Genomic DNA, 14,646 nt, shown 5'->3' with positions numbered 1-14,646 from the left:
GCACAGAGGTGCTCAATCATTCTAATGCACAGAGGTGCCAGATTTTAGACTGAAGCACAAAGGTGCTCAGTCATTTTGGCTGCACAGAGGTGTCAGTCCTCGATTGAAGCACAGAGGTGCTCAATCTTCTTAGCTACACAGAGGTGTCAGCTTCCGGCTGAAGCACAGAGGTGCTCAGTCATTTTTTTTAACTGCACAGAGGTGTCAGTTCTCGATTGAAGCACAGAGGTGCTCAATCACTTTTGGCTACACAGAGGTGTCAGCTCTCGATTGAAGCACATAGGTGCTCAATCATTAATTCTAGCATAGAGGTGCTATGGATTCAGCACAGCGGTGCTCTGTTCCTTTCTAATTAGACACGATTGTGCTTATTTGTGTTGCAGGCATAGAGGTGCCAGAGAGTTACAGAGAATGGTTCGCACACGAAATGACGGAGCAACAAGCTCTCACAGAGGTGTAGAGCAGGAAGTTACTGAGCCGGTTGTACCAAGAATGGTTCGCACACGAAATGGCGGATCGACAAGCTCTCACAGAGGTGTAGAGCAGGAAGCTACTGAGCCGGTTGTGCAAGAGACTGGTTCGGTTGATCGACGGAAGCTAGAAGAGATCGAAGCCGCACTAGCGGCCCTTAGAGCTCATATGATATCTAGTGATCGTATGAGGAGGGTCGAGGAGACCCAAGAGGATTTGCTCGAGACAGTGACTGATTTGGGCAATGAGGCAAGAGATGCTATAGGCGTCATACAACTTGGGTATGATGAACTGAAGGCTCAAGTCAGTGTACTTCAGGCAGCGGTAGCTAGTTTGACCGCAAACCCTATTGATAGAGGGGGCGTACGAGCTAAGATCTCTGATCCTCAACGCTTTGATGGAGCGAGGGATGCTAAAGAGCTTGAGAATTTCTTATTTGACATAGAGCAGTATTTTCGAGCTATGCGCACGGAGTCAGAGGAAGATAAGGTGGTAATGTCTTCGATGTATCTAGGTGGTGACGCTAAGTTATGGTGGCGCTCCAAGTTCACAGATGGAGTGTGCTCCATTACGACTTGGGTTGTTTTAAAGAAGGAGTTGAAGACCTCCTTCCTCCCCGAGAATGTAGATTACAACGCTCGTAAGAAGTTGAGGGAATTGTCCCATACAGAGACTATACGGGAGTATGTGAGAGAGTTCTCAACTTTGATGTTGGATATAAAGGATATGTCGGAAAGAGATAAGTTGTTTCATTTCCTTGAAGGGCTTAAACCATGGGCTAGACTCGAACTGCAGAGGCAGAAGGTGCAAGATTTAACAGTAGCAATAGCTGCTGCTGAGTGCCTTAATGATTACAACGATCATCCTGGAAAGCGCAAGACGCCTTCTACGAATGGAGCTAACAACCAACAGGTCAGTGGAAACAAGTTGGCTCGAGGGGAGAAGACATCGAGTTGGGGAGCAAATAGAAGATTCTCTGGAAGGGACCTAGCTCAAAATAAAGTCGCTATTGGTCATGGATCGAGCAATGGGGGGAATAGACCCTTATTGAGGTGTTTTCTTTGCAACGGACCTCATCGGGTTGCAGAGTGTCCACAAAGAAGTGCTTTTAATGCTATGGTGGCAACAACAAATGATGGAGAATGAGTGAACACTCCCACGGGAGACACCGAGCATGAGCCAGCAAGAATGGGCTCCATCCGATTTATAACTGCGTTACAGTCTCAGTTGCATAGCTTGAGGAAAGAGCCGGAGAGAGGATTAATGTATGTGGACATCTCAATAAATGGGAAAACCTCTAAGGCTCTAGTCGACACGGGAGCCACAGATACATTTATCTCTCCAGAGGAAGCCAAGAGATGTGAGTTGATTGTCACCAAGGAGATGAGACAAATGAAAGCAGTTAACTCCGCGGCTTCGACGATATGTGGGGGTGTGAAGAGGGTCAGTATCAAACTTGGGTCTTGGGAAGGAAGTGTAGATTTCACTGTTTCCCACATGGATGATTTTGAAGTTGTCTTAGGGCTCGATTTTATGATGGAAGCCCAAGTGATTCCTGCCCCAGCATCAAGTTGTTTAATGTTCATGGGAGAGCGCCCATGTGTGGTACCAGCTACGATTCTCTCTCGTCCTGGGAAGAAAATATTGTCCGCAATCCAATTTAAGAAAGGAGTGAAAAAGGGGGGAGACTTACTTCTTAGTCTTTTCAATTTCCAAAGAGGATGCCAATCCTAGAATGGTGCCCAAGAGTATTCAAGATGTGTTGAGAGACTTTGAGGATGTAATGCCAGATGAATTACCGAAAGAGTTGCCCCCTAGACGGTCGGTAGACCATGAGATTGAATTAATTTCGGGAGTAAAACCCCCTGCGAAGTGCCCATATCGGATGAGTCCTCCAGAGTTGGCAGAGTTGAGGAAACAATTGGATGAGTTGCTCCAAGCTGGATTTATTCGACCCTCGAAGTCACCTTTCGGGGCGCCTGTGTTATTCCATAAAAAAAACATGATGGGAGTTTGAGATTATGCGTAGACTATCGAGCATTGAACAAAGTGACCGTCAGGAATTAATACCCCCATTCCGTTGATTGCAGATTTGTTCGACCAGCTGAGTAATGCTAAGTATTTCACGAAGTTGGATCTCAGGTCGGGATACCATCAAGTGAGAGTGGCTGAAGGGGATGAGCCAAAAACGACATGTGTAACTCGGTATGGGGCATTTGAGTTTCTGGTTATGCCTTTTGGACTAACCAATGCTCCCGCTACTTTTTGTACTTTGATATAATGATCTTTAGCACTTCTATGGAAGAGCACCAGGAGCATCTTCGATTGGTGCTGACGAGATTGCGGGAAAATCAGTTATTCGTGAAGAAGGAGAAATGTGCCTTCGCCCAAACACAAGTCCAGTTTTTGGGCCACATCATTGAGAAAGGGCGCATTCGTATGGATAAGGAGAAGGTGAAGGCTATACAGGAGTGGCCGACCCCACAAAATGTTAGTGAGCTTAGATCTTTCCTCGGTTTGGCTAATTATTATAGACGATTTGTGGAAGGCTATTCTCGTAGAGTAAAATCACTCACTGATAAGCTGAATGAAACTGAAGCGAGGTATACGGCTCCCGAGAAAGAACTTCTAGCAGTAATTCATTGTTTGAGGATTTGGAGGCATTATTTGTTGGATTCCAAATTTGTGGTAAAGACTGATAATACAGCAGCTAGCCACTTCTTGACACAACCAAAATTGACAGCAAAGCAAGCTAGATGGCAGGAGTTCCTGGCCGAGTTTGACTTTAGCTTTGAACATAAGGCGGGAAAAAGAATCAGGTCGCTGATGCATTAAGTCGTAGGGCAGATTTGGTAGCACTCCGATGTGTGGCTCCTATATCTGCTAGTAGAGTGTCCAATGAAATTCGTCAGCTCAATGTGAACTTTTCCAAGAAAGATCCGCAAGTGATGGCCCTCATGGAGATGGTTAAGAAGGGTATTTCAAAATGGTTTTGGATAGAAAATGGATTATTGATGACAAAGGGGCCACGAATGTTTGTTCCTCGAGCTGGAAATCTACGACAGAAGCTGTTGAAGGAATGTCATGATACCCCATGGGCCGGGCATCCCGGTTGGAGGCGTACTGTTGCTTTGTTGGGACAAGGGTATTATTGGCCTCAAATGCGCCAAGATGTGATGGATTACACCAGGACATGTCTTATCTGTCAACAAGACAAGGTAGATCGACAGAGGACTGCCGGGTTGCTCGAGCCACTACCCGTGCCCGCCCGACCTTGGGAGAGTATCTCCTTGGATTTTATATCACGCTTGCCTCGAGTAGGAGATCTTGGATCAATTTTGGTGGTAGTGGACAGGTTCTCGAAGTACACCACTTTTATACCAGCATCAAAGTATTGTTCGGCGGAAGAGACTACTAAGTTGGTGTTCAAACATGTGGTGAAATATTGGGGCATTCCTCAGAGCATAGTCAGTGACCGAGATGGAAGATTTATTGGGAAATTTTGGAAGGGATTGTTCCAATTAGTGGGGACCCAACTCAACTTTTTATCGAGTTACCACCCTCAAACAGATGGACAGACTGAGCGATTTAATGGACTTTTGGAGGAGTATCTGAGGCACTTTATTCAGGCCAATCAGAAGAACTGGCCTCCATTATTGGATGTGGCGCAATTATGTTTTAATTCACAAAAGAGTTCATATACTAATAAAAGCCCTTTTGAACTAGTGACAGGTCAACAGCCAAGACTTCCTCACACTGTGGATGAGATCTCTCAAGGTAGATGCCCTCGTGCCTCAAATTTTGTGGGGGAGTGGAAACAGAATATGGAGATTGCCAAGGCTTACTTGGAGAAAACAGCGAAGCATATGAAGAAATGCGCAGATCGTAACAGACGAGACCTACATTTTCAGGTTAGAGATTTGGTGCTAGTCAAGTTGATGCCGGAACAACTTAGATTTTTGCGCCAGAGGGATCGTCGCTTGGTGCGTAAGTACGAGGGTCCGGTCTCAATAGTAGCAAATGTGGGGAATGCTTCGTATAAAGTTAACCCTCCTACTTGGATGAGAGTTCACCCAGTCTTCCATGTGAGCAATTTGAAGCCGTTTCACACCGATCCCAATATCGATAATCAGAGTATGCATGCCAGGGAGTCAATCGGCACACGACCACCCTCACAGCGTCATGTTGACGAGATTTTGGCAGGGAGAATTGTTAAGGTGGGTGGAAAGCAAAGACGGGAGTATCTAGTCAAGTGGGGAGGCTTTGATCATGAAGAAAACACTTGGGAAAGAGAGTATGATCTCAGGGCATTCAAGCAAAAGATTGAAGAGTTTCAGGCCATGCAGTCGACGAGGACGTCGATAAATTAGGTGGGGGAGATTGTCGTGACCGTCCCTTTTATGGGGCCACAACCGGGTAGGTACGCCAAGGCTAACCATGTATAGGGCCTAGTGGCAGGCAGGGTAGAATAAGCTTGTCCTCTTTTCAAGCATTTCAATGTTTTAGGTATGGAGTGGGGGTATGACTTACTGTCCCCTGTTCGAGCATTTCAACGTCTATAGGTAACATTTCTGTTATTTTGTTTTCGCATATATGTAGGGGGTGGACAGCCGGCAGAGTTTGGGCTGATCCACAGGTAAAGGTACGTGTCTTGTGAACACCATCGAGGGCCGCCCCTACGGCCTAATCGATGGTGTGGGTGAGTCTTCTGTAACCCGATGTTTCTTTTATTAATAAAACATTTTTCTCTCGGAGAAGTCCGGGGGTTGAGGTGTGCATCCGCTATGCCCCATGGGCTCGGATTATTGGTCGAAGGACCATGCGGCTATAAAGATCTAATGCGATGCTTGTTTATGTTTGATCAGATCTACGAGATTAAGGCTGACTTGGTTGGGAAGTGTCCCTTTCGAGTGCCGCACGGATTAGCAACCGAACTAACTAGGCTAAGTCCGTGACACATGGCACATGCAATCTCTTGTAGCTCGCCGGAAAGGCATGGCGACCTACGACCAACACTGTGGATTTCACCCTATTTGAGCAATTAATCTGGGGAGTGCATTATCTCATGAATTAATTTTTTCCAGAACATTATCTAAAAAGTTTTGCCCATGACCCTTTATTATTAACTTTTTAATGATTCACGTTCCACACGTTTCACTTTATATTTTTTTAATTATCGATAGTGATATTCATTTATAATAATATCTTTTTGATTTTTTAATCGAACAATTTCAAAAGCTGAATCTTGTTGTATCCCAAGAGTGTTGAGGAAAAATTATTTGATGGATCTGACTCATTACGTCATTCATGATCCCAATCAATAAGATTACGTGTAGGAAATAAGTAAATATTCACCTTGAAAAAAAAATATGAATGAACTTTATTAGTTGAGACTACATATGACGTGATAAATCGGATCTATAGAATAAATTTTCCAATGGCAAATGTCTCCAACCACGTGAAGCAATTTAGTCCACATAAATGCTGTTCACATTATAACGAGAGGATGGCAATTTCAACTGCTAACCAATACAAACTAAATTATGTTACATGCAGGCCTCAAAGCATGGTTTTCAAAACCGGACCGGTTATCGATTCATTGGTTCAATCGGTTCGATCGGTTCAGACGTCGTCATAATTATTTAAAAATTAAATAAAAATACCAAAAATATTTAATAAAAAGTAATTTTTTATATCACAAGTTATATTCAAAGTAAATCATAACATATATAAGTTAAAAACCATAAAATGAAGTGAAACAAAATGATTCAAATTAACTACAACATAATATTTAAGGTAAAACATATTAAATAATAAATATAATTATATAACTATAATTAAAAAATAAATTTGAGGTTAAAAAAATCATAACAAAATGATATTGTTTGGTTTTTTTTTAAAAAAAACAATCTCACATGGCTAAGAAACATAGAAGAGCATCCCAAAAGTCTAAAGAGTAAAAATATGAGAACAAAACAATCTCACATTGCTAAGAAACATAGAAGCGCATCACAACTAACTTTTATAAATAATAGAGGTAATTTGACATTCAAAATCATGGAGCCTTTTGGTGAGCATTGAGTGAACTATTCTTTCACTTCAATCAAGCTCGAATTTTAGGCTTCAATCGAGCTTCTAATTTTTTTTTGAATTCAAGCCATTTTGAGTTCAAGTTTCAATATTATATTTTGAGTTTGAGTTGAACTTGATAATTTTTAGCTTGTGAGTTTGAGTTGAGTTGAGCTTACTTTTAAAGTTTTCAAGTTCGAGTCGAGCTCAGCAATACTCGAGTTCGAATTGGCTCGTTTAACAAACGACGTTGTTTGGTTTAATTTTTTTTTTTAAAAAACAAAAATCCCGGTTTTTTCCGGTTTTCAGCCGGCCCGGTTCGAGCGGTTCAGCGGTTCTGGCCGGTTCACTAATAGCTGTTCAACCGGTTTAGATTGAACCGGACTAAGCAACGGTTTTCGATTGAACCGGCCGGTCCGGTCCGGTTTTCAAAACAGAGCCTCAAAGTGGTGAAAAATAATTTTAACCCCCAACTTGCTAATTAAATATTCATACTCTGCTGCCGTTAATGCCATACTTTGGTATTCCTTCACCGTTGACGATCTCAGCATTCTATTTTTTTTTGATTTCCAAGCTTTATACAGTAACATGTCACAGATCTTCTCGCCATGGGACACGAAGCTCAATCCGAATCACAAAGCGCAAGTAACTGACATTTACTTGATGCATCCAGCAGTATTCCCTTGGCCAAGATTATATTTTATGTATCAAACCACTGCCAAGGCTCTATCAAGGTGGGATTGCATGGGGTGGATTAGCCAAATAAATATTTTAGGGATATGAAGATAAATGATAAGAAATTGAGACTTAAAAATTTTAAGTGGTTCGACTTCTCAACTTAGTTCACATTCACCACCTTACCTCCACACTAAAGATTTTCTAACAAATTTCCTAAATTTGTTCTTTCTTTTTCTAGGCTCAAGAGAAACCTTTACAAATCCATATATTCTCAACGACTAAGATAAAACTACTCATCTTTTACAAAAGGATAAATAAAAATAAACAAGAAACCTCTTAAAAGAAGGTGTTTACAATTTAAACTCGCTAAAACACACTATTTACAAGGGAAAAAAATAAAGAATAAAGAATGAAATCTTTTCTCTTGATGATCAATGTTTGGATAGGTGTTGTGTAAACTTCTTCAAGTGTCTGCAATTTGTTTTTATATATTGGAAAGTGTTTGTAGTCGTCGGGATGTTTTGGAGTCATTGGGGATTATTAATTTTTTGCAAAAACAAACTGCCCATAATATGTAGTATTGGAACTCAGCTGATGAGTATTGATATTGCCTTTAAAATACTAGTCGTTTTTTACCATTACGATGAGTGAGTATCGATACTGGGGTTATATGACTACTCCTTTGAGTATTGATACCATTTTTTCATGCTAGAATCTGAACACATTTGAAAACATTAGGCAGTGTTGGTACTATGATGAGAGTATCATACCTCTATTGTCTTTGGTATCGATTCTACAAGAACAATATAGTATTGTTCATGTGATATCGATACTGTAAGAACATTATCAGTATTGTTCATGCGATATCAATACTGTAAGAACAATATCGATACTGCTTACACATGAAAACTTTTTTGTGTTCAAATTCAAGTTTTATGGACTTTTAATTATTTATTTTTTTGAAAACTTTGAATAAATTTAATTAAGTCCAAAAAAATTTTTCCCTTAAATTTGTTATATCAGAACAAGTTCAATAGATATTGTTAAAATTTATTTTTAAATTAATTTCTATTAATAAAAATTGTTATTCAAAATAATAATAATAATATAAATTTTTTTGGTGATTATAAGATAATAGTTATTCAAAAAAAATTTGATAATGAACACATACATACCCATGAAACTTTTAGAAAAAAGTCACATTATCTTTTACTATTAATATCACTTGATGGATACTAATATGGATTTAAATATAAATAGCATAAGATAGGATGACCTCCTCGTAGTTATTATATTTCAAAAATTATATTGGGTAAACTATTTAAATGACCACTTAACTATGGACTTAGTATCGATATGACCACCATACTTTTAATTTTTGTAATAATGGCCATTTAACTATTGAAGTGGTTTTAATGTATTCACTTGTCATTAAAAACATACAATGTAGCTGATGTGGTTGCTATTGACTAACGACGAGTCGGAGGTCCACATCAGCTACACCATCTGTTTTTAACTACATGGCTACATTGAAACCAATTTTGGGAGTGTTACAACAAAATCAAAGTTTGTCCATGGTTTTAGAAAATGGGTTTTGTGGGGGTTTAAGGAGCTTGGAAGATTCAATCCATTTATAGTGATCTTTAACATTAGGAAGTGTTTCTAAACTCTTATTAATCTTTAAATTCAATTAGTAATTTATTCTTTGATTTTAGCTTAGTGAAGGAGGTTGAAGAAAACTCTAAAGCAAGGGGAAAGAGAAACTCAATTTGGGTTGATCATTGGACACTCCTAATAGCTTAGAATCATCAAGTAACTCACTTTTAACTCAACTGTACCACATGTAGCTCATTTAGGTGAGATTTAGTAGGTTGCATAAGCCTGAAGCATGTTCATGGTTGATTGCATTGTTCGGATGTTTCAGCATGTTATAAGATTTTTTTATGATCGCTATTAACAGATAAAACACTTAAACATTAATTGGGGACCTCACTAGGGCTTTTTGGAGTAGAAAGATAAGAGTTTTTTGTGTCAAAACATAGCACTTCATAGGGGTATCGATACTGTTCATCACTCAGGAAAAAATTAGACAAGTTTCAAAGGGTAGTATCGATACTCATCCAAGGAGTATCGATATTAGGTTCTCAATTTTGATACTGACCAAGTTAGTATTGAGACCACTAATCCAGTGTATAATTTTGGTACCGATTACCAAGGCAGAGGTATCAATACTCCAAGGCTAGTATTGATACTGGGGGTATTTTTTTCAACATTGAACCCAAATTTGGTATAGATACTCAGGCCAATATCGATGCCCCAATGCCAGAGTATCGATATTCAGCCAGAAGTATCAATACTACCTTACCCAAATAACCTATATCAATCAATAGGTATCGATACTAAGGGTTTAGTGTCGATACTAAAGGGTCAGTATCTATATTGGCAGACAATTTTAGATAAATAATCTTATTTATTTGAATCTCAATTTCTAAAAATATTAACTTTGAATCTCAAAACCCTAACCTATGAACAAATCGAGTGACATTTAAATAAATAAAGTTATGTAGTCTAGATTTTACACTGTAGCAAATAATATATTTATAATTTGATGAAGTTTTTATATCAAAAAAATTATATGTATTAGTTTTGTTTAAATATTACACGTATATCAAATAATGTTACTAGTATTCTGAAACATGTGTAGGAAGATTGGGTCTTGTGCCGAGTGTTCCATAAAACAAGAGAAACCATTACGACCACCAACCCTAGAAGCATGGTAATCTGTTCCGATGATACAAGCTCTTCTTCTCTCCCACCGTTGATGGATCCTTACATAATCTCCGATCGAACTCAACCGACCTCCGACAAGCAACTGCCCTGCCTCTCCACCATGTTGTCGGCACAAGGCCAAAGCTTCAACGATATGCAACTGCTTAGCATGTCGACCAAAACCCTAACATCGTCATCAACAACAACGAATAACCTCAGCTGTCACTAACAACATCACTTCTTGTTTAGATTCTTTCCCCGGTGACAAGACGGTCATAAAAACTGTGTTGAACAATCTTTGCCAGTTGGATGCTTAACGTCGAGGGATCGACGAGCTTCGATGTAGTTATTCAGACCAGAGCAACTTGTCTGAAATGTGGGATTGCCCAACTTTTGGGATTAACTGATTATTTATAAATTCATGGTAATTAAGGTTTAGGGTTTCTTATAGTTTGTAAAAAAAGTTAAAACTAATTTGGCGTATCATTAAGTCCCCTAATCCTTTGAACATTATATAAGATATATGTTGATCCTAACGAGGAAAATTGTAATCAAAGTTCTTTGATCAAATATAGGGCTGTTATATGCGAAAAGAGACCAATCAACTTACAGTAACATAAAAGACTCGAGCTAATATCTTCATAAATTTTATATGATTAATATGTACAAGTGTCGAAACGATTTTACTCCAATCGCAGGGTCGGCCCTGGCCGGGGCAGGACGGGCGCTCACCCAGAGCCCATAATATTTTCTATAGTATAATTTTGAAAACTTACATATTTCTTTTATTTCGTCCCGGGCAAAAAATTAAAGAACATATATAAGACCCATTTTTTTTATTTCGTCCCGGGTCAAAAAATACCCTGAGCCGACCCTGTCCAATCAGTATAATCGTAAAGTGGTTTATTATTTTTATGTTAACTATTCAGAACCTTGGTGATGCAGAGCATGCTTTTGATCCAGCATATTCAAAAGCATTGGCTCGAGTCTGTTTCTAGCTGTTATAGGTTTGACATTAATGTACCATTTGATTCGAAGTCCACTCACCCAGAGCGATGATGAAGCGATAGAGCTTGATATATTCGTCTTAGTGTCGCCGAGTCGATTGCTATTGCAGGTCTTGAGGCCCATACAAGCAATCAGATCACTTGAAATCATATTTACAGGTTTTCTCTTTATTTTGTTATCGAAAGAGCCAATAGGGATGCGTTTTGGATTGTGCTGAAATGATAGATGAAGTAAGAATGCTCTTGGTACAGCTATGGTTACCATAGGTTTGCATTCAAGCTTTCTTATGTGTTGATTTTATTGCAAGTTTGCAATAAATTCGGTTACGTTTTGGGCAAGGCGGAGATCGAGCACTACAATACTCGATAACAACCCCGATCTTAATGACGGAACAGGGAAGGTTCAGTACTTAATCCCAGCAATTGCCTCATGTATCCATAGATTTTATCCGCAAAAATGCAGATAGTTAGGTCTAAGATCGTCGACGGAACTGAACATTTTAGCTCAACCCATCATTTCAGGAGCTTGCCTTTGCCTCCTCAAGATGAAGAAATGCATGCAGAGATATGATGGGATTGAAATCGACTGCAGAGGTAACCAGATTTCGGTTTCGCGTTTCGATTTCGCAAATCAGATTCGAGCCAACCTAAACATTACCTCATTAGCTAACAAAAGCTAAATCATTCTCCATATCGGTAAGCATGCGAAAGCTAACTTGTTGTTGAAGCTATCTTGATTAGAACATAATAACACTAGTATTTAGAAACAGAGATTGGTATCTATTGTGCCAAAGCACTTGTGTTGTAAACCAGAAGAGCTCCTCCGGCGAGAATTCCGGCTAGGGTAACCGCCCATATCGCCAACCCGGTTTTCCCTGCAACATTGTTTTACACAACTTTTATTAGTTCCAATTATCATGCTCGGATATCGATTATCTCGAAAGTCTAAACCGAGAAAAGTTAATCATACCGCCGGTGTAAACATCCCCGGTGGGAGACCAGTCATTGGGGTCGTAGATAGGGCTGTAGCCATCGACATTCGCACCATACTTTTTAACAAACTGGTAAACACCCTTTCCCTACATGACAAGGTAATCGATCATTCGATCGGACACCGAGAAATTTATATCCACCCTTTCCCTACATGACAAGGTAATCGATCATTCGATCGGACACCGAGAAATTTATATCCGAATTCAGATTAATCAAATTCGGGTCGAACTCTAAACAGAAAAACAGGAAAAACAGAGAACAAGTGAGGCAATACTAACCTTAGCTCTTCTCCCAGAAGCATCAACACCGTCCTTCAACTTCAAGTCGCCATTAATTCCTGCAAAATTCTTTATTTTAACATTCGAAAACTACAAATATTATATAGATATGTAGATAGATTTGTAAGTAATTACCGTAAGGCTTGTTCGTGTTGATCTTCCTCGCGGCTTTACTGGCTTCAACCTTGAACGAAGAAGGAACCCTAGCATGTGAATGCACATCACCACCTCTCCTAAACCCTGGATTCTTCTCGAAGCTACTGAAACTCGGTTTAAGACTCACTGATGCCATAACCGAGGCAGCCATTGTTTTCTCAGATCAAAGACCAACTCACTCGGCGAATCGGAACAAACGGTATTCACCTTCTACAAGGTGCATGATCAATCTATATACTGTATTAAAGACGAAGATAGTGATTGTCATCATGACACGTGGCACGTGTACATGTATAATACACCCTTTGATTTGACTGATCCTTCACTCTTGAATCTTCCATTGTTTCTTTTAACAGATCAACAAGGCTGAGGAACCCTCAAGATATATCCAGAATCAAACTATCATGATTAGACGCGCACTAAGTTATAAGCTTTTTTCTTCTTCTTTTTAGTGTAAACTACGCATTTAGTACATCAATTTTAGTTTATTTTAGTATTTAAATTTTTTATTTTTTTAAATCATACATAATATTTAATTTTTATTTTATTTTAATACCTACCATTAAAAATTTAATACATTTAGTACCTAAACTATCAAATTTGGTTCATTTTAATACTTAAACTTTTAATTTTTTTAAAAACTTAACATTAAATTTTGAACAAAATATTAAAAACAAAAACTAAACTTTATGTATGATTTTGAAAAAAATTAAAAGTTTAGATACTAGAACGAATCAAAACTGATAGTTTAGATACTAACACATAATATACCCTTCTTTTAGTGTAGATATCATATTGCACGATCATTGAACTTTGAGGACTAAACGTGATATTTACCATTTACCTTATAAAGGAAGGTGTAGTAAAGTTGAATTCGTAAAAGGCAAACGGGGTGTGAATAGAGCTGTTGAAAATTACTCAAGGTGAAAGTTTTATACTGACAACTATGGGACCAATTTGTTTAATTTAAAATAATAAAAAACCTATTTGACTTAACACGAGTTCCTTTATTTTGTATTTTTTATCATTTGATTTTGTAATCATTTTTTAATATCTCGTAATGATAAATTAATTATTGTTAAAAAACATTAATGTGATATGTTAATGTTTAATGTTTGCAATTAACCAAATTAAATTTTTTGTTGAACGGAATGGTCAATGATTAGTTTTAATAATTAAAAAAAATCTTTGTTTGATATGAAAATTGATATAATTTAACTATAAATTCATCAATGATTAATAGCGGTAATAACAAAAATTTAATTTTTATATCTATTATATTTTTTATTTAGTGAAAAGTTAACTATTTTTCAAAAGTTTTAAGGATCACATATGCCCCGGGTAATAAATCTAATTTATCAATGTCGTTTCTATCGTTTTTTGTATTGATTTAGTTCTCGAAATTATTTAGGGTATTCATCATAGCCTTCGAAGTTCGTTGATTGTTTTGACTAACAAAATCATTAGTCTTTTGTGTTTTTCAACAACAACAATTTTCAAATCAACGAATTTTATTGACGTGACTTGATGATAAAATGACATTTATCAATAAATAAATAATAAAATATTTACTAAATACAATAGTTAAAAAAAATCTCAAAAATTTGACTTAACCCCTTAACATTAAATAAATGATAAAATTTTAGGAATTTGTTATAACCGTTGTGTTTAATAAATATTTTAACTTAATCCCTTAATTCATATCGTCAAAGACTCAGTTCTGTAAACAAAAACAGTCAACGAATTTCGAGGCATATAATAAATATTTTGAAAATTTCGAGGATTAAACTGATAGAAAAAATATAATAAAGATTAAAATGATAAATTGAATTTAATATAATGATGAAAATAACTCTTTAAGCTTTTTTAAAACCAGTATAAAATGAAATGAAGAATGAACAGAAATGCAAAAGCTTATAACTTTGAAAGGTTTTAGGTTTTTATTTGTAGGTATGTAGAAAATTTTGGTTTGGAAACTCATTTATCAAAATTAGATATACAATTTAGATCGATTCAAATGAATTAAAACGAAAGAAGGGGGAGGTAAAAAATTCAACGGGAAAATGTTTATCAATGAACTCATTAATGAAGATTGTGTGTGTGTGTGTGTGTTTAAATGAATTATGAATTAATAAAATAAAACAGGAGTCAGATTTGGGCAACTACCAACGCTCAACACGTAAATATAGAAGCGTAATACTTTCACCTCCTTCATGGACTTTGGA

General features: G+C 37.6%; 1 protein-coding gene and 1 long non-coding RNA gene across 2 annotated transcripts; one reads left to right on the top strand and one right to left on the bottom strand.

The window, feature by feature from the left end:
• The first annotated feature begins 7,172 nt into the window (after positions 1–7,172).
• LOC120114108 lies at positions 7,173–11,872 on the top strand. The gene is made up of 3 exons (XR_005515360.1): positions 7,173–7,185; positions 9,623–9,630; positions 11,767–11,872. It is a non-coding gene; the product is annotated as an uncharacterized LOC120114108 (long non-coding RNA).
• Positions 11,873–11,926: 54 nt separating this feature from the next.
• LOC120114062 (photosystem II 10 kDa polypeptide, chloroplastic-like) lies at positions 11,927–12,606 on the bottom strand. The gene is made up of 3 exons (XM_039135086.1): positions 12,401–12,606; positions 12,266–12,324; positions 11,927–12,073 (listed from the first exon to the last, which is right to left on the bottom strand). Exons 1-3 carry the CDS (start codon positions 12,570–12,572, stop codon positions 11,927–11,929), a joined length of 378 nt encoding a protein of 125 aa, XP_038991017.1. The 5' UTR covers positions 12,573–12,606.
• Positions 12,607–14,646: the final 2,040 nt, after the last annotated feature.

This window comes from Hibiscus syriacus, unplaced genomic scaffold (genome assembly GCF_006381635.1).
Source record: "Hibiscus syriacus cultivar Baekdansim isolate YM2019G1 unplaced genomic scaffold, ASM638163v2 tig00110220_pilon, whole genome shotgun sequence".
In the NCBI taxonomy this organism is placed as follows: domain Eukaryota; kingdom Viridiplantae; phylum Streptophyta; class Magnoliopsida; order Malvales; family Malvaceae; genus Hibiscus; species Hibiscus syriacus.
This window is presented reverse-complemented; position numbering and strand designations above follow the sequence as displayed.